This window comes from Vanessa tameamea, chromosome 22 (assembly GCF_037043105.1).
Source record: "Vanessa tameamea isolate UH-Manoa-2023 chromosome 22, ilVanTame1 primary haplotype, whole genome shotgun sequence".
Classification (NCBI taxonomy): Eukaryota; Metazoa; Arthropoda; class Insecta; order Lepidoptera; family Nymphalidae; genus Vanessa; species Vanessa tameamea.
Window position 1 is genome coordinate 3,801,294 of NC_087330.1, and position 25,745 is coordinate 3,827,038.

The window sequence follows — 25,745 nt, forward strand, 5'->3', positions numbered from 1 at the left end:
ATTACTATTATCAATTGCTAAATCAGGTTTGTCTTCAACGGTACTTTAGAGCCTGAGAAAAGCTTAAAAATCCAACTAATCAGAGATAGAATTATATTATTTATACAATTTTAGGTGATTTTTTTTTATTTTAACGCCCCGTTTATTATCTTTTGATTGAGTCTTTGGCAAAGTGTATGATTAATCGCATATTTTATTGTACATTTTCTTTATTAAATTATACAATTAAATAATGAGTTGGCGTTTCAAAATAAATAAAACTTTTAATAGTTACTAATAATAATGTATTATTAGACAATCGGCCGAGTATTTTTAAACCAAGTTTATTTAAAATCGTAGAAATAATAATGACAATTTACATGACTAATTTTGGTCATCTACATATAACTATACTAATATTACAAGTGGAGAAGGAACACTGTCGTAACTATTCACTATTAAACCATTATAGGTGAAATTTAGCAAGGAGATATTTAATTCACCCCTCGAGGGAGTAAAATCGGTGATGACGGTTTGTGTGCTATATAGACATAAATGGAGATATAAATAATATAATATAACAATAATATTGTGCGGGTAAAGCCGTGGGTTCAACTAGTATTATGTATAAATTAATGATAATAAAATAGACCCGAAAAATAAATTTACAATAAAATTTTAATTACAATAAGAAAGCATTCAAACATATTGTTATATTAAAAAAACTCAAAAAATAATATATATGTTGTACTATAAACTCGGCATATTTTATATTTATAATACCAATCAGTAGTTCAGCAGGTGGAAAAGTTCTCAACCACCTCCTTAAAGAGGAGAGAGACCTTAGCTGATAAACTACTCACAATAAAGGATAGGCAAACAGTCATCCCAGTTTTTGTCCGCACATAATCCAACGCACTGAAGCGTGGATTCCCTTATATTACTTAGTCTGTAATGATTCATGTCGTCCCTGGACGCCATAACTTGCACGTAACAGGTATATTTATAGTTTCTTATTTATTATCACGCGTATGAAAAACTTTCACAAAACATCGTGAGCTGTCCTGTTAGAAGTAAGATGAATGGGTTACCATATGAAATTATTACTAGTATGTAAATTAAGTACTGGACGTAAAGATATATTACTCGGTTTTGTTCCTTAACACCTTATAAAAATTATACTTGTATCATACTTTTTGGTAGCAGCCTGATGGCAAGCGATAATAGACATCAATCTAGGCTGATTTCGCCTTAAAATTCTAATTACCTCTTTCCCTGAAGTCCAAAATTAAACGTGGCAGGAAGCACGGATGCTAGTAAAGTGGAGAAAGAAGAGATTTCCTAAATATATAAAATACTAGTTTCGGGTGTTAGGTATCAAAAGGTATACAAACTTGCTACATATCAAATTTCATCAAATTCGGTATTCGGCAGTAATAGGTAGTGAAAGAGTGATAGACAGACAGATGGGGCTACTTTCATATTTATAATACTATTATAGATCCTACCTACCCAAAGTACGCTTTCTTCGTCTTCCTGCGGCTTTATTACAAAGGTTAGGTTAGGTTGGCTTTTATGAAATAAATAGACGGGTCTGGAAAATGGGTATGTGGTCAGCGTCGCCCATAAATATTGCCGCCGTAAGAAATTAATCATTCCTTACATTTCCAATGCGCCACCGACCTTGGGAACTAAGTTATTATGGCCTGTACTTATACTGGCTCGATCATCCTTCAAACCGAAAAAGTAATACAAAGTATTGCTTCTTAGCGGTAGAATACATGATGAATGGGTGGTGCCTACCCAGAACGGCTTGCATAAACCCTACCTTGTAATTTTGTTTAAGTAACAACTTAAGTTCGATGGTTGGTGGCGTTTTGGCAATACAATACATGGTTACTATTACGGCGCAAATGTTAATGAACTGTGGTGATCACTTACTATGAGATGACCCACTTACTTATTAACCTACCTATATCTTAAACAAATAGTTCAAAAAAATATTACATCTTACACAAACGGTTTTTCAAATATGGAGATTCATCGAATTTATACCTTAGCATATTAGTATAAAAAAAATCTTTATCCGTAATTTACAAAGTAGGATTCGTGTTAGTACAAGATCGATATTTATCTTATTTACTTATATTAAAATACCAAACTTCCAATACATGAAGATAAATGTCAAGTCTTGAAAGCAGGTTAGATAAAACTCGCACAGCATACCTAACTAGCAACGACTAGAGGTCACAGCGTAGAAGCCGTTTACAGAATAATAAACAGGAACTACGTTGAGTAAATGCAACTATTGAAGAATAAATAAAAAAATATAAGAAAGTGACAAAGTTCTATAACATCTAATAATAAATATTTATCAGCCAGTTTGAGTTGGTATCGCCGACTCATATTCTGCCGCCAAACAGAGCATTGTTGTGATTCTGGTCCAAGAGTGAATTAGCCAGTATTACTACAGACACAATGGGCAAATATTTAGCAATATATATGGTGCGGTGATTACCACTTACCTGTTGGTAAGTAGTAACCGCCCCTTTACCATTTTGCCTACCAAAATTAAATGATTGAAAAATATTATATAACTTGGTTACTTTTAGAAAAATGAATAGCGTCTTTAAAACCAAACTTCCATGATCTCAGATATTAGAACCGGTTGGCAGTACATTGACAATGGAAGATGTAACAATATCTGATTACTACATTAAATGAAGGTTAATCAGATTACCATCAAATGGACCAATTCCTTGTTAGTCTTCCTTATTAAAAAATCGATATATAGGCTAATGAGGAACAAAGGGCCTTGCAATTGGGAATAATATTCAAAATTGGAAACGTAATGTAACGTTCATTCTAACACTTAAGCTTTTTATACGAAGAATAAAACTGGCCTCCTCCAGCGGCGCTGACTGTGTGTGGGGGCAATGGGTGGAAGTTTTAGGCACCATATAGGCCTCAGCAAATTTTAATGCAAAACTCCATGAAGTATGGTTGAGAAATAAATACACTTTCGTATTTATAATATTAGTTAGGATTTATTGTTAGTAGTAAAATCGAATATTTTGTTTCCTGATTCGAATTCGTATAATATTTATAGGAATGTGCACTATCTTACTTTTTTAAATCGGCTTTATGAGTTTGCAAAAAGAAAACCGTTACTAAGTTTAATCATCGATTTTCATCTGATTATCTTGTTCTTTTTTTAAATGCTTAAGAATAAGTCGATATGTGACTGTAACTCTAAAATTCTTGTTGCTTCGCCATTGGCTTCAATGAAATCATTAATTTATGAAAAATTCTTCAAAATAATGATGGTTTTCTTTAGGATAAAAAACGTTCGATATTCGATTTCTTTAAATGTAATTAAAACAAAACCTCTTTTATCTATCTTTATTTGGTTTATTCAAGACTATATTTTTATTTCGATAAATAATATAATAATGTTATGTTATATTATAATAGAACGACTGAAAATGTATTTTCAAGTGTTCCATTCCTCTCGCCTCGTGGCCCAATCTTGGTCAAACATAGTTAAAGGTCCAACAAACAAGGGGATTGTTTGCTCTTCCTAACAAATCCCCAATAACGAGCTAATTTCGATCGCACACTTCGGTATATAGTATTTTATCTAATAACAAGAAATCTGTTGAATCTCCTCTACAAGAAACCACTTTTTGATACTGTATCATTTCTGTAGATGTTTACTAAAGTATTTTTTGAATTTGGAACATATGCTGATATCAAATTTCATACATTCATCTATTTATTAAATAGCTAATACATAAAGAGGACTTTCGTTGAACGAGCTAATCATTTAAGAAAGCGCTAAGCATTTTGTTTTAGGTCAATTTAAGAAATTTTATACGGGGGTAAGATGCTAATCACTCACGGATTGAAGTAATAATACTTAATGCAGATGAAGTTGCAAAGGGCAGCTAGTATATCATAAATATATGAAACAGGATTTTTTTTTTCGAAATACAGAAACATAAATACAAAGATATGACACAACGTTAAAAATAACATTGATATATGTCTAGTTATCCGGAAAAATTGAAGGAAAAATAAGTGTTTTTAAAAAATATAATGATGAAACCTTTTGACCTATTTCGGTAACGGTCGCTTCTCGGGGGAGAATTGCCAAATCTGTAGGACACAATGGAAAAGTTTGCGCGGAAACACAAGTTCATTTTCTGTTATCTCACTCTGACAATTCGTTGGGACAACAAATATAAAAGTAAAGTATCACTAAACAGCCTGTTAATGTACCACTTCTCTTCCTGGAGAAGTACAGAGAAGCTGAACCTGAGAAGAAGGTACAACGATACGGATACACATCGTCAAGATATTTTTTTCACCGAGCATAAGATGTATTATAAACACAAATTAAGCACATAACAATTCAGTGGTACTTGCCCGTGCTTGAACCCGCAATCGTCGGTTAAGATGCACGCGGTCACTAGGGCATCTCGGCTTCACAGCTTTACACCATTTCCACACACAACACACATTGAAGTAGTGTGATAACCTAAGCTTCTAAACTTCTTCTCAAGAGAAGAAACCTTTGCCCAGTAGATTTAGCCAGTAGAATTAACTGGCTACAGAAAAATATTTTACTACAGAACACAATTCATAGGTCATTAATAAAAAGGAAACAGTTACGCTGATACTGCAATATTCAAGGAGCTGACAAAAACTAAGGTTTGAAACTATTAATTAGATCTTCATTAGCGTAACTATCGCTGACGCGGAATCTATACCTGCGGCACAGATACAAAAGAGCTTTATACATAAGGAGTTCAATAATGTCGTGATTATGAATACATTTTATAAATTGTTCCGAAATAGTTTGGGACAAGGGCAGGGGAAAGAAGAACCAATTATAAAACAGAAATGTATCATAACTCTGAGAAAATAAATAGACAATATTAATAAAACAGTAACCCGAAATGACTCGAAAGTCTGGGAAAAACAAATAAAATTATACAAAAAAAAAAAAACAAAAACAGCGCATCTAAAAATATTGGATTTTACACTTGAACGAATTTGAAGATTATTTGGTGGTTGCAAATGCCTTAAGACCATTAAGTCATAAATCATCTATTTTGATACAAAAGTGTGTTGTAATTTTTAAGAAATAGTTGTAGTTTGTTTTAATTTGTAGTATTGTGCGATATATCAATAATTGATCTAGGAAATTTACCACTATGTACTTTCAAGTAAACATTCTTGTAGAACGCATAAAACATATATACATTATAGAATAACTTATGTTAGTTTCCCAAGTGAAGTAGTTTATCCCTGAAAGGATAATATAATAATCTTGGTATTGCTGTTATCTTGTGTAGCTAAAATTTTAATAAATTGATACATTTATTGAGCACTGGTGTAATTTTCTTAGATAATATTTTGAAAACATGAATATAATATTATCTGCGTATTAAATGTAATAATCTAATCTCTCCTTATTTAATATAATGATATTAATTTCATGATTCTCCTTAATTAACAACCACTTATTATAATAAATTGGATGTTTTCGGTGATTTTAAATTGATATGAAAATACAAACAATTTAAATTATTCATTTAAGTATGTTTATATGTGTGAAAAATTATCCAAAGCTTTCCTAATTGTAATTAATTGTCAATGTCAATCGTTATAAACATCGGATCATTATTTATTAGTGGTTAGACACACAAAACTTGTAAGCCTAAAATTTTGCTTGCAATGCTGTTTGGAACTAAGAACCCACTCATAAAAATACCAAACTCGATTTAAAGATATAAAGATACCCCAAAGACACGTAAAGATAACTCAAGACAAATACTGAATATAAAAACAGTTGTTGTGATGTGTATGAACGCATGTGTAATATTATTATTTTATATCGTGATTTAAAATTGAATGTTCATTTATATTCTTGGGTTAATGATGACGTCATAATATTAATACTTCTTCACGTTCCATCACTGACACATAGGGTTACCGTTGAAAATCAGCGTTCGTTGTCTCTTTCATTAAAATGGTTGAAATGAGTAACTACTGAGTTTCTTGCCGGTTCTTCTCGGTAGAATCTACTTTCCGAACCGGTGGTAGCTTTAAATTTAATTCAACACTACAACGCAAAGATTCAAAAGCTTTTATCAGTCTATTTATATAAAAAAATATTTGATTTGATTTGTTAACATAAATATTTCATACTTTTTTTGTTCGATTTTGTTTGTTTTTTTTTTTCCTATTATTGTATTTTTTTATTCTTTAGTTTTTTTTATGCTTTTTTATTATATTCCTCTTGTATTACTCGTTCATTTTGTACAAAATGGAATGCCTCTTTGTTATTACTATTTATGTTATTTATGTTATACTATTATCATTGTCCTAAATAAGCCTGTTCTAAATCCAATTTATTTAAGATTCTCATCATCCATATCCATTCCACACTTAAATAAATAAATGGATCTAATTTACTTGCGAACACTATGACAAAGCGAACGCAAGTCTAACGTAATGTTTGAGAAACATTTGAAGTGGTTTACAAAGGCTCTTGTGTGGAAGTGTTTTGGGGACTATTGATACCACAAAGGTACGTGGACAATAGAAGACCAATGTTCATTGAAATAAATGGGTATATGTAAATATTTTGATTCAATAAAATATAATTTAAATTTGCTTGCAAGAAAAAATAAATAGAAATTCTAGTACTTAATTTTTGTGTGTCATAAATGCGCAAACATTGGTTTACTCTCTATTTGCTAAATCTCGTAGTCCAATTGGAGAACAATCTGACACGACCAGAGAAACGGAGAATTAGAAACATCAATACAACACCGGTCAGAAATACGAGAGACATGTTACATTTGGTTTGGATTAATAAACTTAATTACGTTAAGCTTAAGATATGTTTTTGTAGAAGAAAAATAATTACAATTTAATTTACGTTATGTCTGTGAACAATTTTCAAATTTGAAATTACGAAATTGTAGCTTTTTATTAAATTAATTTAAGGTATTTGTTTTAAGTAAACTACGTGGTCGTTAATTTTGTCAGCCCAACTCAGTCAATTTGTGTATAAACTCACTGACGAAATTTTGTTAAATAAAACCTCATTACATTCTTTATGCCTCGTACAAACTCATGATTCATCCCTATTAAATATGCTGACACTAGAAATACAATATTGTGGAAATTGACAGCCATGTTGCTATTGAAAAATGTTGTTACAAATATCGAAGGTCGTTTACATTATGCAGAAGATGTAAGCCTTCAGCTTTGCTAGACGTAAATTAAAATATACCTAATCGTTTTTGAAGTAAAACTTAATTGGGAGTAAAATTTTAAGGTCAAACGTGTTCATAAATCAACGTTTAAAAGAAACTCAGCAGATTTTGTTTTGTCTAATTTTGTAATTGTCTTAAATTTTCAATATGATAAAGAAATTCCTGTAGGCGTTTTACTTCGACGGTATAAATGTTTTAATCCATGAACACACTAATTGTATAAAGCTGTCATTTATTAGTAAACAAGGTTGGTCCCCAATTTCAGAGACTAAGTCAATATGTAGTGAATTGAAAATTATAGTGAAGACAACAATATTTCAAGCTATACTATTACTCGAGAGCTATTCCATATTCAAACTTATTGATAACGGCTGTATTTATATTAACCGAATGATGGAAACCTCCATATTGATAGATGCTACTAGCAAGTTTAATATTTGTATAACATCGTACCAAAACAATGTTATCAAATAGTTTGGATTTTTGGCGTTGGAATTGATGATGGTTAAGGAATATCTAGTAGAATTACATAATAGTATAATATCTTTTATATTTCTATATAATTTGTATGGAATGTTCAATTAAAAAATTTTTTATTATGATATAGGTAGGGGGTCGAGCAAATGGGGCAGCTGAAGGTGAGTGGTCACCATCCCCTAAAGACAATGGCGCTGTAAGAAATATCAACCATTATTTATATCGCCAAAGCACCACCAACCTTGGGAACTAAGATAAGATAACTCCCTTGAGCCTGTAGTTACACTGGCTCACTCACCCTTCAAACTTGAAAACAACAATACTGAAGTACTGCAGTTTGGCGTAAGTAAAGGAGTAAATGTTCTCTTTATTATTATTTTGTTGAATATAATAAAGATTTTATGATATGTAAAGATAAAAATAACCCGATTTTACCCTTGGACTATTTCCCCAAGTTCATGAAATTTCACTTGATCTTTGAAAATAATTCTATTTCAAGTACTCCGTAACCTTTGTTTGGGTCAAAACAGATAAACATTAGGGAATTACGGCGATCTTTATACGAGATTACATTTTCTTTGATGTAATATTAACACTGACATTTCCATGCGGGGTACTTTGAATTCAGATGTTTGTTGAATTTATACGCTTGTATTATTAAGTAGATGAATTCTTTTCATTGTTGACTTGTTTTGTGTAAGAAATTATTTATTTTATCAGACCGTCTTATCGGTAATTTATCATAAAAAAATATCTAATCATTTACAACAAAGAATTCTTAAAAGTAAAGAAATGTAATATTACGCACCACAATGTGTGATCCACTGTTAGGCTTTGGCTTCCTCACCTCTTGAAGAGAAGACATGGAGCTTATTCCACTTTGTTGATCCAATGCGGATAGATATAATATATGGCAGAATTTAATTGTGTAGCAGGCTAGCAAGTCTCATGACCTTATACTTTGAAGTGATCGTACAAATTTTGATGAATGTATTCTATTTTTACATATATCTATTTATAATTTTAATAAAATAGTTTATCCTGACCAACAGTTAAAGTGCAGCCTAACTACTAAGTACATGAAGCGAAATTTAAAACAAAGGTTTATTGATGTGTAACATTTTTCCCCTCGCTTTCCTGCAATTTGTGGGACCAAAATTGTGCAAAGGGACGGAAGTGTGTAACAGGATGCCAGGGAAGCGCGCGCTATTTGATTTGACCAATGAGCGCACGGTACAAGAGTTCAAACGGTATCTCAATCTCCGAGAGTATATAATATTAATGTTGCTTGTTTTATTATGGGTATGCCAGGGTGAGATGTCAGATAATACTCATCATAATATTACTATTGTAAGGCTTGTTTGAGTAATATTTGTGAAAAACCATATGGTTACAAAGAATGTTACTTGTGAGATGACGTCCGACAAAGAAGTATGGAAGAAGAAGTCATGCTGCGCCGACCCCAAGTAAAATTGAAATGAGGGAGGATGATGATGATGTTTGTGAAATGTTTTAAACAAAATATTTTTGGAAATTTCAACTTTAGCAAAAAATGTTGACAAATATGGTGGCTGGAGATTTAAGTTGTATGAATTTTACCAGTACGAAATTGGTACAGACAGCTGGTACAGACAAGTCCATTAGTAAGAGTGGTAATTCTATTAGTGATTTCCAATGAATTAATTTATCTAAACAACAGCGAAATGAACGAGATGAATAGGGTAATCAATTATTATGTACAATATATGTTGAAAGCACGGAATACAATTATCGACTTTCCCGATATGAATTAATGTGTACGTATATTTTAACGTTAGCTCTGATCCGGTAATAACTTCTGTTCACAGGGTATTCACGTCTATGTGATTAATATTATTCTACTGCATTATATTTCATGGACTATATTAGCTAAAAAAACTTTAGAAAACAATTACAAATATATATACTCGTATGTCAATCATTTTATTGTATTTTAAATTTAAATACGAATATAAAATAAATGACTTGGCATATCATAACCCAAACAGCAATATTTAGTGTTGTTTTGTACAGATTTGAAGGGTGAGAAAGCCGTGTAAAAAGGGGCATAATATCTTAGCTCCCAATGTAGATGGCATATCTGCGATGTTAGAAATGCTCAATAATTGAGGTAAGTACTCCCTAGCCTACTTAAATTACCTGCTAAAATAATTAATAGATCGTAGCAGCCCTAGTTGGCGCTGATCCAGTCTATATTACCCTGCATCATTTATTATCCTAATCGCTTAGATATCGGTTTGTTAATCACAACCCATTTTGGGGCCAAAGACCTCAATTTTAATGCGATTTCCAACTAAATCATTATAATTGCTTTTGCGAGAATGTTCAAATTGATTACAATTTTATTAATTAATTAGTTTAGCTAACTAAGTAAATGTGCCTTATGAGTGGGTATTTTTTTCTATTTGAAGAACGTAATAAAATCTTCCTTATGCTTTGGAGGTAGCAAATGCTAGCGTGCAAGCTAGTAGGTCCAACCATTGCCCAACCATTGTCCCAAAGGTTAATCTTCCGTAGGTCCAATAGTTGGCAGCACATCAAAGGCCTTTACGATTCTCGTATCCATTTCGTTTTTCAATACCAGAAAATGCTTACTATTTCTTAGAATGAAATGAAACGAACTCTGTTGTTCGAATCACAACCAAATAATTTGATTAAAAAGATATTTAGATAGAAATAGATAACGATAGTGAAACTTTTAAAAAAATAAAAAAACATAACATACCAATAATTTGATTATAAAAAGAAAAATGAATTCAGTAGATATTTTTACATTCAACAAATTCGTAAAAATAACAAATCTATCAAACAGCCGCGAGGTACAAATGGATTTGTGACTCTTCACAAAGGTTTTAAGAAATGTTTATTGTGTTTATGCGTTTTCCTTTTGATCGTTAATGTTACTTACTGTAAGATCATTTATAGATTTCTGGATTTACAACCGAATAATATATTTTTTATCATTTCAGAATATTTGCTCCTAACCCAACAGTCAATATCTCTCCTAAATTTCTACGAAATAGTGATCTAAGCATGTATTTATTTATAGGTAAGCTCCATAAGAAAGTAGTTGTTGTTCCCTATTGTATTGGAAAAGTTAAAATTGCACCATTTGACTTGTGCTCCATTTGTGATAGATCAGTGTGTAAAGCAGTCTTATTATATTCTTGATGTAATATTATCAAAAGCTTGTTCTGGGTAATAATAGTGAGAACAGGAACGGCTGGTAAATAGTAAACCTCACGAAAGATAAAGTTTCAATTTTAGAAAAGTAATTGCTCGTGAAGTAAATCAATTAACAGGAGGAGAGGTCTTCCTGATGAAATAATAAATGGATAAAAATAATCCTATTGGACTCGTAGACGTAGGAGATAGGAATCTCCTCGTAACATGCTAGCCATTTTTTTTGGAGCATTTGGGCATTTTCCTGTTTGTGGCCAATAACGGCGATGCTTTAAATAAATACTAGCTGTGAAGATTCGTTAACTGGACCCTAACACTATAAGCACACATAATTCGAAATTGATTTCAAAAAATGTTTTTCTAGAAAAAAATGAGCTTTGTAGGGATACAATTTTAAAATGGAAACTATTATGAAAACAATAATCTATATGAGAAAGTGATTTTGTTTAGTTTTTAGTTATCAATTTATCAAGTATCAATATAGTAACTATTCAACTTATCATCATAAAATTTTGCAAGTACGTTGAAAGTAAAAGACTATCAGTATCGAACAATCCCCTAAAATATGTGATTGAAGCCGCAACCGTAAACTTTTATTTTTATGGAACGACGACAGCTTAAAATTTATTTTACCGCCTTGTTTTCATCTTAAAACTACTATAAAAACTTAATGTTATCAAGATTTTCTGACTGCTTTTAGAACTCTATTGATGAATGTGTATTGTACTGAAATGGCAAATTCTAATTCAAGAAGAAAATTGTGAATTTCATAAATCATAGTTATAGGTATTACAGCAATATATATAAAAAATAGGTTGTTATATCTGTTAGAAATCAGATCATAGTCAGATACAAAAAAAGGTATTTATATATTATATGCATTTTGTCATGAAGAACGTTTTTTTAATATCCAATCAGTTGGAACGCGCCTAATATAATTCTAGATGGAGCTGCAGCACCGATTGCCGTCACAGTTGGTATAGTTTTATTGTTAGTAATAATTAAGAACAAATTGTATCAGATAAAAGTTTTTTAACCAATTGAAAAAGGCATGTTGATTTAGCCAGTATTGTAATAAAACTTAAGAAACCCAATGTTTAGTCTAACGAATTTGTTTTATAAACGATATTTCTTTGAATTGGTGAAATAAATATTTTGGACTTACCTCTGCGAGAGAAGTTGAACCAGGTATCTTCAAGCTGAATGTAAACGGGGTATTCAATCTTTGAAGGACCTCACGGAAATCCAGCGGTACACCCCTCGGCCTCAGAAGTCTGAAGTAAGTGCCAAGAGACGAACCATGTAAGGAGAGATACGTTCCGAAAAGTCGCATAAATCCGCCGCCTAAAGGAGAAATGAGAAAATGATTATTTTATGTCTATAATATGAAACATTGGTATTTATTGGGCACCTTCGTTGATAATATTTGAACAATACACGCAATACTCGTAGCAATAATATACTAGTATAAGTATATACATATCAATACACTGAAATGATTTTTCGAGTTCTATGCGTAATTTTTAGACAAATACATTTTTATTTCATGTAAATCATCTTGAATCGCAAACATTGGGTATGTTTTTATACCTGTTGGTAGCACTTGCTAGTATGTACATAGTCGGTTATATCTGTCCAGATATAACCGAGTTGATTATATCGCCAAATATTAATATTAAATGTAAGTGAGCCAGCGGCACGAGTAGGCAATCTATGGCTTAATAAAATGGTGAAATAATGGCAGACATAATTTACCAGATAGATATTGGAGTTCTTAAATAAAATATAGCCCAGTAGATAAAAAATAAGTGTAGAATAGAAGTGAATCTTAAGCGAAGATTGCGTGTTCAAATTCAGACAAGCACAATATTTTTTATTTTTAACATAAAATATAAAAAAGATACGAGTGATGGGTCATTTTATGATAATGTTGTTATTTTTAGGTTTTCTTATATTATTAATAAATTAGCTTAATAATACTATCACGCATATAAATTTCTTCTTAGTATTAATTCTTGTTAGTATTTTGGAAACGGTAACGGAATAATCAATAAATTTCTTTTGTCTTCATTCGGGCTATAGAAATGCGGAAAGCTGCCGATTTGATTGAATAATATCTCCCCAAAGTCTCATTCAAGAATCTTTACTAAATTATATCTGAGAGATAAATTGTGTCATCGTTTGAGGAAATTGAAAGATATTGGACATTTATACTTCAAATATGTTTAGAGACGTTTGATGTACAAGTCCTTATTAAGTTAGGCAGTAAATTAACAGTGTGTATTATGTATGTGTGTGTGTGTATCACTGGTAAATTAAAACATCTTCACCTTGGATCTTATGATATCAAAATGTTCCAATGCTAGTTGCTGGATGAACATGAGGCACATTTTCACCAGACACCTTCTTCATTTTTTTCAACACCGTACACGGTATGAGTAATAAACACTAAACACTTGAAATTCTGTGTAATGTTTGCTCAGATTGAAGTTTATTTTTTCAGTTTAAATTTACATGTTGTTACTGGTGGTCCATCTCAGCTCTTTCACCATTAAATTTAGCTCAGTTGTAATTAATTATTAGTTGCTCTGTGTACAATGTTTTGTATTACTGGTATTAATATTCTATATGTATAAAAAGCTAGCTGTTTATATTGACATATGTATAATAATTTATGACATTGTAGATAATCCTTAATCGTTATGCTTCATATAAAAGTGAGTATTTTTTATACTTTATGATAATACATACAGATGCTTCTAAACATTTAATTTCAATGAAAAATGAAATATATTTGCTTCTGTTAGTGATGCGTATCAATAGTCCACTATCGATAGGCTATCTATGGACTATCGATAGTTAAGGTGTTAGCGATAGTATCTATAGCTCCCCCAGTAATTCCAGTATCGATTGATCAAAAGAATACTATCGATAGCACTAACGATATCCTGAATAGTTTTCGAGGTCAACTATCGATAGTTCTGGACCGCTGGTTTCTATATTCATGAATATCGATATAATTATTGTGAATCGTAAATAGGCTCGTAAATCTGACAAGACATATTTATACGGATCGTTAAATCATTAGGTTGTAAAAGTAGCTGAATCGTTTGAGATAAGTGGTGATAAAATTTTTTATCTTATATTTATCGTCATCAATTTCTTTGAGGGACTTCAATTTAAGAATCTTTAAATTCGTATATCATTTGTTTCCTTCCTCTCTTCCTTAACGTTACAAGAATTATATTTATACTTTTTAACTCGCTGCTCGCTAGTCATGAATTTTGACAGTCACCATATAAACTCTAGCGATTAATAGTATTCTAAATATGTATGGCTTTGTCAGCTCACTTTCAAAACAATCTGGACACAAAATCACTATGACATAATTCAGACAAATTTTTAAAGTATGCTCACTTGGAAAACTATTCGGTTTTTTTTTTCTTAGATAAAATTGACAAAATAAGACGCTTGGTGCATGGTAGTCTTTGAAGTTGATGAAGATCATACAAAAATAAAACAACAATTGAGCTGTTTGTTAAACGGTTATTGGTTACCTTACAGTATTTTTTTGTCTGCTTCCTTTACATTTACCTTCCAGTATTTGACTCTCATTAAGTCCAGTATTACAATATATTTAAAAGATAAAAAAATATAGCCTTTATTATAATCTCAGCCATAGCCGATGCAACAAATTCGATATTTTATCATTAATAGTAAAATTGACTATTTGATTTTACTATCCAATTTCAACTTCATCACTAAGGCCTGGCATTCATTCGTTTCAATCATAAGTTTAATATTTTCGTACCTCCATTTTTATCAGACAGTTTCCGTTCAACGTTTCACAAAACTATATGATTGCGAATTTTCATATCTCAATATTTTTCAAAACTGCTGTAAATAATTTTATATTCAAAAATGTTTATAAATTTATTTGTACCTTGTTTTATTTTTATCATTTTTTGTCCCCAAGTATTTGGGGATTTGGTATTATAAATTTAAGTCGGTCAAGTTGTGTTAGAACCGTACAGCATTAAAAGTCAATAAAAAAGATACGTGGACCAATGTTTTTACGGACACAGTAGACGAAATAGCTTTGAACAAATTGGATACAATTTGTCGAATAGCCTTATAGTTGACAATGTCAATAACTACCAGCAGAGGTGACCTCTAATAATAAATTTCTTTATTTATTTGACAATTTTCTCTCATCGGTGAATAAATTAAATCAGAAGAAACTACACTTACTTGCAAACTTTTCCCATCATCAAAAGTTGCACTCGAACATTGCATAATAATTTTGGAATATTGTATTCAAAATTGACCTTGAAGTTTGACTTTTAGCACGCCCGAATAAAATACACTTCAAAATTAAAACGAAATTCTTTTTTTCATTAAAACAGCAAAAGGAGATACAATTCTTTATTTCTACTGCATTGACTAAGAAAGGTTATGTAACAACAAAATAGAAGCGAGACTAGGTCAAACAAGAACAGCGTCGGAGGCATCAAAAATAGAATTTCCAGTTATATCCTGACTGAATTGATTTAACTCTACCAGTATCGAAACAATTTTATAAACTCAACATGAAAATTGATATCGAAGAAATATCGGAGCAAAAATGCAACCAGGAAGAAAGCTACAGTTACGTAAAGTATGTTGAAATATAATTAGTAAATCTTGGTTTAGTGTGAAAATGAAAGTTAATATACGCTGTTGAAAGACTGATAAAAGTTACGTATTTTAGTAAGAAAGAGCCATTGTGTCCGCGATTTCGTTCGCTTGGACGATGGAAGGGTAAATATGGAATCTTCTTGTAACCCTTTCAATTGTGTGAAATGAAAATATCCCATATTTTGTTTCCAATATATAATCTGTCTCTTTCAAGATCTTTAGGAATAACAATTCTACGTATATGATGTATACAATCACATGACGCTAGTATATATATTAAGAGTGATGGGTTAATGAATATTTAGTAGACAATTGTGTAGGTATTTTTCTATTTATGTTTTATATAAGTCATATAACACAAATAGACAGTATATGAATTTTCCACTGCTGGACTAAAGTTTCTCAACTTTTGGGATGCTTGGCATATTTCACCAGGTTATTTCTGTTTCAACGCAGGTAGTGTGTTCGTTAAACATGTGGTAATTGTAATAGGGTACAACATTTTTAAGATGCTGCATTATCTTACAATTAGTAAACTATTAAATGAATCTATATCTATATGTTTATAAAATATACGCATAACAACTCATAAATTAAAAATACACTCATTACTTATCATAAAGAGTTACTTTAAGTACAACTTAATTAAAATATTTTTAATTATCTCCTGCTAATGACGCAAATTTTTAATTTTGACGCAGTAAAACTTTTTCATGATCTCCTTCTAAAAAATTGTTTACAGGATACTTAATAAAAACAAGTTTTAAGAAAGCGTCGGTGAGCTGAAAATACAAACTTCTTGTTCATAAAGTAGCGCATTTCGTCCAATTTGGAATATTCTCCAGACTTTATGTAATACTGCAGCATCGTATCTTTGAATTCAGCCAGCAGTCATAAATATATGAAATTGCTTGGGGAAATTTAGATACTACTTTGAGGAATATATCAAATCATTAAAAAATGCGAAAATTGTCTTTGAATATATAGTATTAATTATATTTTTCAGTACGACAGAACACTATGTTTATATGCAGAATAACTACTGTAATACTAATTAATACGTAGTTATCGCGAATAAATAGTTAAATAAGATAAAAAAATAGTGATATTAATACAATTATGTATAGATTTATAAATATGTTATGTTTAGTGAGTTCATCTTATACTTATATATATTTATTTTAAGTTTAATTATATTCGGTCTCACCTTTTTTTATAAGATCAGTAAAGTATCGGCCAGTGATATCTCGCAGCTGGTCAAAAACCATCTATCCTCCTAAAGAGAAGGATTTATGTTCTAGCTACTGTGCTATCTCGTCTCATCACATGCTATTAGTTAATAAAGTATGTATGTATGTTATGTAATAATATTTATAGTTATAATAATCGTTCTAATTGAAACTTTTCTTAAAGTAATCGAACACTTGAACACATGTCTGGCAACTTAGAGTATTTCCAAGAACATTTCCGAAGAAATTAAAGAACTTTTAATCGTAAATTACGTACCAAGTTGAACGAGCTCCAATCGCTTGTCAGTGATGAAGTGCCAAGGAAATGCTTTGCAGAAACTAGCAACTCCGATCCTTAAATCATTTACTTTGTTTGATGTCGCCAGGCTCACTGCGTCGCTGGCAGCTTCGCAGTTGTCTTCTTTTAATTTCTGATGTAATGGTAGTGCACTTATATCATATCTGTAAGAAATAAAATTCCTCGTATATTGTCTTTTTTTTTTTTAAACGCAATTTTTTTCTTTTTCATCTTTAATTTAACTAAACTCACCTAAATCTTCTAGGATCGTTGGAATAGCTGATCAGTCTTATGTCAGTCTGGGTATCGTATAGTCGCATTGCTATCGCTTTCAAACAACCAACAAGCAAGTATGCGACGGGTTCACTCTCTGTTGTTAGATGTAATTGTATTCTGCCAGCGTGCGAAGTTGTACAAACGAAAGCCGCTTCGTTTTCTGTTGATTCATCTTTGAGAATATCGTCCTGTTGGAATTGTGTTAAACATTAGTTTATTGAATTTATATATGTTATCATGTGTTTTCGTTTCTTAATCTTTTACTTGAACTTATTTCCAATCAAGCGTATGAATTGAGTAGGATTGATACCAAAAATATTTCAAGTTTAGAATCATAGTTGTAATTTTTACGCTGCATATAGACCTAAGAGGCATCACGTTTTAGAATAGTATGGCAGCATGGAGATAACATTAGCTCTAATGCTTATTAGTAGGGCAAAGTTAGAAAAACCAATGCTGTTGCATATTTTAATAACAAATAATTAAAATAATAATATTTTAATTAAAAATAATGTTAAGACGTTAAAAACAACTACTTACCTGATCATGTAAAACGTCATGTACACTGTCAAGGGTAGTTAGAAATTCGGTCAAATCGGTTCCCAGACATTTAAACGCTCGCTCCAATCGACAGTTATGTGAAAATGCTGTTAAAATTAAATATTCTCCTAATTTTGCCATAAAGTCTTTAGTGCTTACACCTGAAAGAGATATAAATTTATTAAAAAACTAGACAATGTTAAATACGAATTTGATTATCATAGTTTCTAATTTAAAGAATAAGATATATCTCTGGCATATAACGTCGAACCGTTGAAAGACATACATTTAATTATTATTATCCCAATGAAATCATAAAATTATAAAAACTAAAAAGTAAGGAAAATTGAAATTCTAATAAAAATTTTGCAGTAAAGTTAAATTTTATTCAAAAAGATTTGTCACATCATAGTAGCATAAGCCCATGAAATGAAAAGTAATACATTGTTTATAGTATTTTCCAAGAAAATATCAGTAGCACGAATAAGAGAAAGCATATATCGTGTGAAAATTATAAGTACTGTGTTAATACAATTTCCACGAATGTGTTCTTTGAGTATGTACTTTGCAAGTATGAATGTTTAAACGATTCGCAATGTTTAATAAATATATTATTTTATACAATGTTAATTTAATTTGGAAACAGATATGAATACCATCTATTTATATATGCAATAAAGTATAATTCTAAGATTATTTATATGTTAAGATATCTATAGAGTGTTGTACTATAAAAGAACTAAAATAAAGGTGCCAACTTTATTGTCTTGGTGTGCACCACAGCTACGCTTGATTTCGCCAAATGTCATTCTACTTTACTAGTGCGATTGCACTTAGTGTCCAACAGTAAGCCAATATTTTTTGACGCGTTTTCAGAAAGCTTAAACGAATATTATACATTCGATAGTAATTCTCTCCAAATATCTGAAAACACTGAACCTAATTTTAAGATATTTTGAATAATGCAAGCTTGAACTCCAAGGAAGGCTAAGTCTACGACTGTTTTACATGACGACCAACCTCAAAAACGCGAGCAAAACCGCGGGTGACAACTAGTTGTGAATAAAAATGTGATATCTATTTTACTTTGATACTAAAAAATTAAACTAAATTACTTACAAATGATGGCATTCACATTCATTATTGTTCAATGGTACAAAATTAATACAAACATTATATAATTAATATGTTTATAATATAAATACATATATTGAATACAACACATTTTCCTTCTACTCGTTTCCCACCTCTAACATAAAAAAAATCAAAAGTTTATGTTGTTTGTAAGTTCATTGTCTGTTTTTTTTCTACAGTTATACTGCCTCACTCACCCTTCAAACCGGAACACAACAATACTCTGCTGTTTCGAGGTAGAATATCTGATGAGTGGGTGGTACCTACCCAGACGGGCTTGCACAAAGCAGTACCACCAAGTGAAAATCGTGTTTATTAGACGATTATATAAAGAACGACTTGTGTTAAGCCGAGATTAGGACAACAATGTTTATTATTTGCTGTGTCGTATTTTTTTTAATAATATCACAATGGAGCGGTTCTTTAAAAGGTTGACAGTACGCAAGTTCCAACGAATTGTTCGAATAGTTACTAATTTCTTTAAGTGTCCGATAAAGTTTGGACACGGCTACTAGTAGGAGGCATTAACGAAGGTTCTAGAGTATTTAAGAACAAAACACTAAAACAGTGTCAATCCTTTGACAGTCAAAGAAGCCCACTTGATGGAAAAGGACAATGAACCTGCTAATTAAAAATGTCTTTTTCAGATGTCTTTCAGACTAAATGATTTCTAAAATAAATGGGCTTCAAACTCTTGCAACGATGGTGTGAATTCACACCAGTTTCTCGTAAAATCAGCGTAAAAAATGTACCTACATATTCGAATGTGCATAGCTTTAGTTCACTTAAGATGACATACTCAACTTAACTACCACGAGGTCTGATAGATTAGATTATTCATTGGATCTGACGCTATACGCATTAGCACATGACTTCGGTTACGTGTATATTAATATTAAAGCGCTACGGTACAATATTAAGGATACGAGCGCGAATGCGTTTGCGTTCAGGCTATATTCATTATTATTTTATGGGTTGTCACAACATGAACGCCGCAAAAACATTTGAAACCACGTCAAAGTCATCATATTTCAAAAATGGAACAAAGGACTAACTTACTCTGTTCGTGACGTTTGAAAAAATTGAATTAATTTACGAAGTCATCAATCTTACTTGAACATTTTTTACCGACAAGAATAATATCACTCATAAGTATGAGAAGACAAAATAAAGTAACAATATAAAAATATTTTCAGCAACTTGGAATATTGATGAGTTTAATGTTCATGATATTACAATTAGGGGTGAAACACAAGGTATACAAAAATTTGTATGACCTTTATTGAATATGTAACAGTTTTCCTTGCTTAAAATGAAATTATTCAAATATCTAGATAGATCGTCGCACTACAAAATGACTGAAATAAACGAGCTAACTTTATTATCTTAGTGTGCGTGACTCTCGAAAAACGTCATACTAGTGTGCGTGTACTTGGCCACTATTTTTTCGACGATAAATAATCAAAGATTCAAGCAATTATTTTACGATTCATAAATAAATTTATGTGTAACAATTTAATCAAAGGTTATCACTTAGTTGTTTACGAGATGTTTTCATTGTTCTTTTGAAAATCAACCTTTTACGTAGAGACAAAAAGTTTTACTTGAAATTCATGCCAAAAATTCAGATGAGATTCGCGAATGAAAAACAAGACTCAATAATGGAAATCTTGGAAGAGTGAAAGGTCATATTATAATAAACAATTTTTTTTTAATAGAAGAGTGTGTGTTAGGTCTGTAAATATAGTTACATTATCATTGTCGATATTTCATACGAGTAATAAAATACAAAATAAACATACTTTTTTTATACATTACAATATATACAGGGCGATAAAAAAAGAGTACAATAGACAGATATCATTACAACGTGAATTTCTTCAGATTTTATTTTAAATATAAAACATAAGATCGACTATAATTTTTCTTTAGATTAATGAATACATTTTGACTGAAATTTAAATTATATATTTTTTTATAATATATAATCAGCCTGTAAATTCCCACTGCTGGGCTAAGGCCTCCTCTCCCTTTGAGGAGAAGGTTTGGAGCATATTCCACCACGCTGCTCCAATGCGGGTTGGTGGAATACACATGTGGCAGAATTTCGTTGAAATTAGACACATGCAGGTTTCCTCACGATGTTTTCCTTCACCGCCGAGCACGAGATGAATTATATACACAAATTAAGCACATAAAAATTCAGTGGTGCCTGCCTGGGTTTGAACCCGAAATCATCGGTTAAGATGCACGCGTTCTAACCACTGGGCCATCTCGGCTCATTTTTTTATAAACATTTCAAGAATTCGTATATGGGAGTTTGATATATAGTTTTTGGCAATTGTGGCAATTTCAAATAGCAGCAATAATTATGCAGCTGTATATGTATATATGTAACTTACAAATAGAAATAAAAATACTAAATATGAAATTATATAAAAAAAATAAAACACAAAAGGTGCAATTTAATTCTAATCAAATAAATAAATACCTAATTACATAATAATTGCAAAATTATTTAGTACTTACTATCAGTAGCTCGGACAGCGTCGTATATTTCTTGTAAATATGCGTAATTTCTACAGGATTTGACGTCATCTGGTAATCGCCGACTAAAGATATAAACATATAATTACTATTTTTAACATATAAGAAGTAACAGTAACAACCTGTAAATTTCCTTCTGCTGGGCTAAGGCCTCCTCTCCTTCTGAGGAGAAGGCATTTCTTACCATGCTGCTTAAATGTTACTGGACACACATTTGGCAGAATTTCGTTGAGATTAGACACATGCAGGTGTCCTCACGATGTTTTCCTTCACCGCCGAGCACGAAATGAATTATAAACACAAATTAAGCACATCAAAATTCAGTGCTTGCCTGGGATTAAACCTGCAATCATCTGTTAAAATGCACGCGTTCTAATCACTGGGCCATCTCGGCTCATAAGAAGTGTATTGTATTTTACAAAATGATTGTATATCAAACACCATGTATAACAAATACGAAAATATTATGGCAAGAGTGGAATAGCACTCGCAACCATTATAATTTCGCCAATTTCTTTTACGAGATATTTAAAATAAAACCCGGTATCATTTCACTCAGATATAATATTTAATTACTCATATTAACAAAATATTTTTTGCTTTTGCCTTATCTTCAATTAATTAACACATTAATGCATTTTTGTTATAAACTGGTAACTAATTTTGTTGATCTCGTTAAGGATTAAAGATTCGAAACTGCAATGAGCATCATCTAATTACATTCATTAAAGAGATAATTCTAAAGCTTTTTGATATAAGTTACAAATGCAAATTTAAAAACGAATGCTACCTCAATTTAAAAAAATATATTGCCACAACATTCAGTGTTTACAATACTTAAAACATCATATAAATTTACTGGAGCATATTTTTATGAAATTAACAAGCTGTCGCATAAATACAAATATATACATCATTAGTATTCATAAAACCCAGTTATAAGACGAGTATGTGAACTTCTATTTACCTAATTTCAGTGACATGTGAATATATCGAAGCCTGCTCCGTAAGTTCTCAAATGGAGATATAAACAGTTCCTTTTGTCTTTGTAAGTATTCTTTTGTTTTCGATGTTGCAAGCAACAAATATAGTTTTGAGAAAATATTTATTTTTAAATTTTTCTCTTTTAATAATCTCATTATTTTGTTTTGTATGATTTATTCCCAGCCCAAATGAATGAATGAATCATAATTTTCAAAGGAATTATTGCTAAGCGCATCTTTTATTGGAGCAAGTAAGCGCCTTTGGTGGCAGGAAGCCAAGCCAGCATAGGTGATCTCATGGCGTCTCATTGTCGTCAGGTAGGCCAGTCAAGTCAGCCAAAAGCTATTAATTTATTATGACATACATGATATTATTAATAATTTATAGTCGAGAAATCCAATATATATAATCTAACCAAATAAAGAATCAAGACATTTATATTATATTAAAAATGAAACACTTTAAAACAGTTGTGGTTCAAAAAGATCTGAAAGAATATTATATTTAAAGAAAAACACAAGTTAATAGAACAAATAACCATTGTCTCTGTTTATAAATAGCAAAAACGAATACAAGAGCATGCATCGATTTTATTAAATTAAGCCTATCAATAAATCAAGAACAACGAAGACCATGATCTGCATACTTTAAGAACTCACTTCGTATCTTACGCTTGAAATGTTGTAACTGTTCGGATCCCATAAATATGACGATACGATATTTTGTTGAACAGGTCCCTTAATTAAATTACTAAAGTCAATGTTTTAAAATCACTGACATATTACAATCGTGTTTTTCGAGTTTGTTCTTAAAAAAAAAACAATGAAGTTTTTTTTTAAAGAAATTGACCATAGGTACCCCGTTTCACTTTTTATAAAAAAAACCGTCCTAACAATAAGGCAGTACCCATCAGCGAGATTGGCAGTTACAGTAGAATTGTCAAAAGAAATTACTCATAAAAAATTGTTACAAAATATGAATAAAAATTCAACCATCTAAATTACATTCCTTTAAAAAAAAACAGACCTAAATTATTCTGTTAATCCAATATAATCAGAACGGTAAAAGTTAATCGAGGGCGAAGTTAATGGTGCAAAAGAAATTACAATTTTATTAGTACTTACAGGCAATCGTATTTGTCGTAATGTTCTGCCTGGTTCTTCGTTAATGACGTCACTGCGGCGTGGAGGCAATCATTCTGTAAGAAAAGAACTTGTTTTATGTATTGCACATAAACGCTTCACTTTAATTTGTTAACATCGAAGAATTCGTTTGGAAATTAGTTCGTTAAGTTTGAAAATGACAAAGTTATTTTGCAATAAGAGGCTTCGCACATCATCTGTGTACAAATAGACTCAAAACTTGCTTTAGTGATCGAATTTCGACCACTGGCTGAATACTAGTGCTAATAAACCTACTAAAATTATAAATGTGTAATTATCTTTGATTTCTACTATATAATGTATTGGGATTTATAATGTATGGAAGTGGGTAGGACCAATAAAACCACTGCGATGATCGTCTTCGGCACGGATCGGAGACGCTGCTTGGATCGTATAGATATGACTTAAGCTTGTGCTAGGAATTGAGAGGCCAGGATCATATCTGTGACTTCTAAGTCGTTAACTATTACCCTATTGACGCTTTATTTGAACATTTATTATATCTTCTTTTTAATTTTATATTCTTATGGTAAAATAAAAATAATGTTACAAATTTCTAAATAGATTCTTTGGTAAGTAATTTCAAAAATAATTTTAAAAACATTAAAACCTGCGTGTCATTCTAGTAAGATTTTGATATAGTTGTAAAATATAGATCGAAAAATAAAATAAAATAGTTAAGAATTCTTATGATCAAAAATATTTTTTTTGATATCGTAAGGGCAAAACGCCAACCGATTCTTAATGGCGCCATAAAAACAACATATATCACCATGACATGCCAAAACAGATAATCTATTTTTAAAAAGGTTTTTTTTTGGGCCGAAAATATTTGTGAAATTGACAGCTATCGGAGGGACGTCGAATTTGAGACCGATAGCTAAATTGGTTTGAAAATAGATTCGTCTGATTTATATTTTAATTGACGTCTGAAGGGCATAACTGAGAGAAATGTTTACTTAAAACGTAAATGAAGCTTAGATGAGTTGGTTAACGCGATTAGGTAATTGCGCGGTAAAATGTTTATATTTTATGATCAATTTGGATTTTTTTTTAGTGTCGTTTTTATAAATGAAATGTGATATTGCACAAATACTAAATGGTTTTCAATGTAATCGAGCAATAGATATTTTGAGTTAAGATAAAATTATTTTTTTCATTAAGAAAGGCGTACTTGTAAATAGCACTAGATAGGCCTTTTGACATTGGAATTGTTATAATCATCAGATTATAAAAATAATATTGCTAATGTATTTTATGTAATAATTACTTGAGTGGATATAGTATAGTATTTAAATTGTAATTATATCTTGCATATCAGAATCAGATCTGTTATTATGATATTGAGAATTAAGCATATGTTATATGGAATTCATGAACAGATGTTTTTTTTTAACAGTTATACGGAATAAATAACGTTCAATACAAAGTTCGGAAGATGAATTACACGAATAACATAATATATTCATCTCTAGAAATAAAATATTTAAATATATAGATTATATATCGATGTACAGTATTATATATGACGAATGTAGTAAGGTCATGGAAGCCGTACAGTGCTCGACCCAGATACGACATACGCCTGTGGATAGTTCAAACTGAATTATGGAAAGGCAACGTCTTCGCCAAACTTTATATAGATTTTACGCAAGATATAAAATTATTACTGATATTGAAGTCGAATCTTTGGGAGGTTCGAAATCTATCGCATATTTTTTATTGATACGAAGTAGGTTACATAAAATAAAAACATAATCAGCCTGTAAATTTCCCACTGCTGGGCTAAGGCCTCCTCTCCCGTTGAGGAGAAGGTATGGAGCATATTCCACCACGCTGCTCCAATGCGGGTTGGTGGAATACACATGTGGCAGAATTTCGTTGAAATTAGACACATGCAGGTTTCCTCACGATGTTTTCCTTCACC

The 25,745-nt window shown here is 31.0% G+C and overlaps 1 protein-coding gene across 1 annotated transcript in view; it reads right to left on the reverse strand.

The window, feature by feature from the left end:
• The window catches only part of LOC113401472 (head-specific guanylate cyclase), a 72,013-nt gene that overhangs the window by 18,754 nt on the left and 27,514 nt on the right, over positions 1-25,745 (reverse strand). Inside the window, exons 2-7 of the mRNA XM_064218520.1 lie at positions 23,780-23,853; positions 21,654-21,736; positions 17,991-18,151; positions 17,427-17,638; positions 17,154-17,338; positions 12,136-12,314 (exon numbers count right to left, since the gene is read on the reverse strand). Coding sequence (XP_064074590.1) covers positions 12,136-12,314; positions 17,154-17,338; positions 17,427-17,638; positions 17,991-18,151; positions 21,654-21,736; positions 23,780-23,853 — 894 coding nt within the window. The remainder of the gene's footprint in view (positions 1-12,135; positions 12,315-17,153; positions 17,339-17,426; positions 17,639-17,990; positions 18,152-21,653; positions 21,737-23,779; positions 23,854-25,745) is intronic.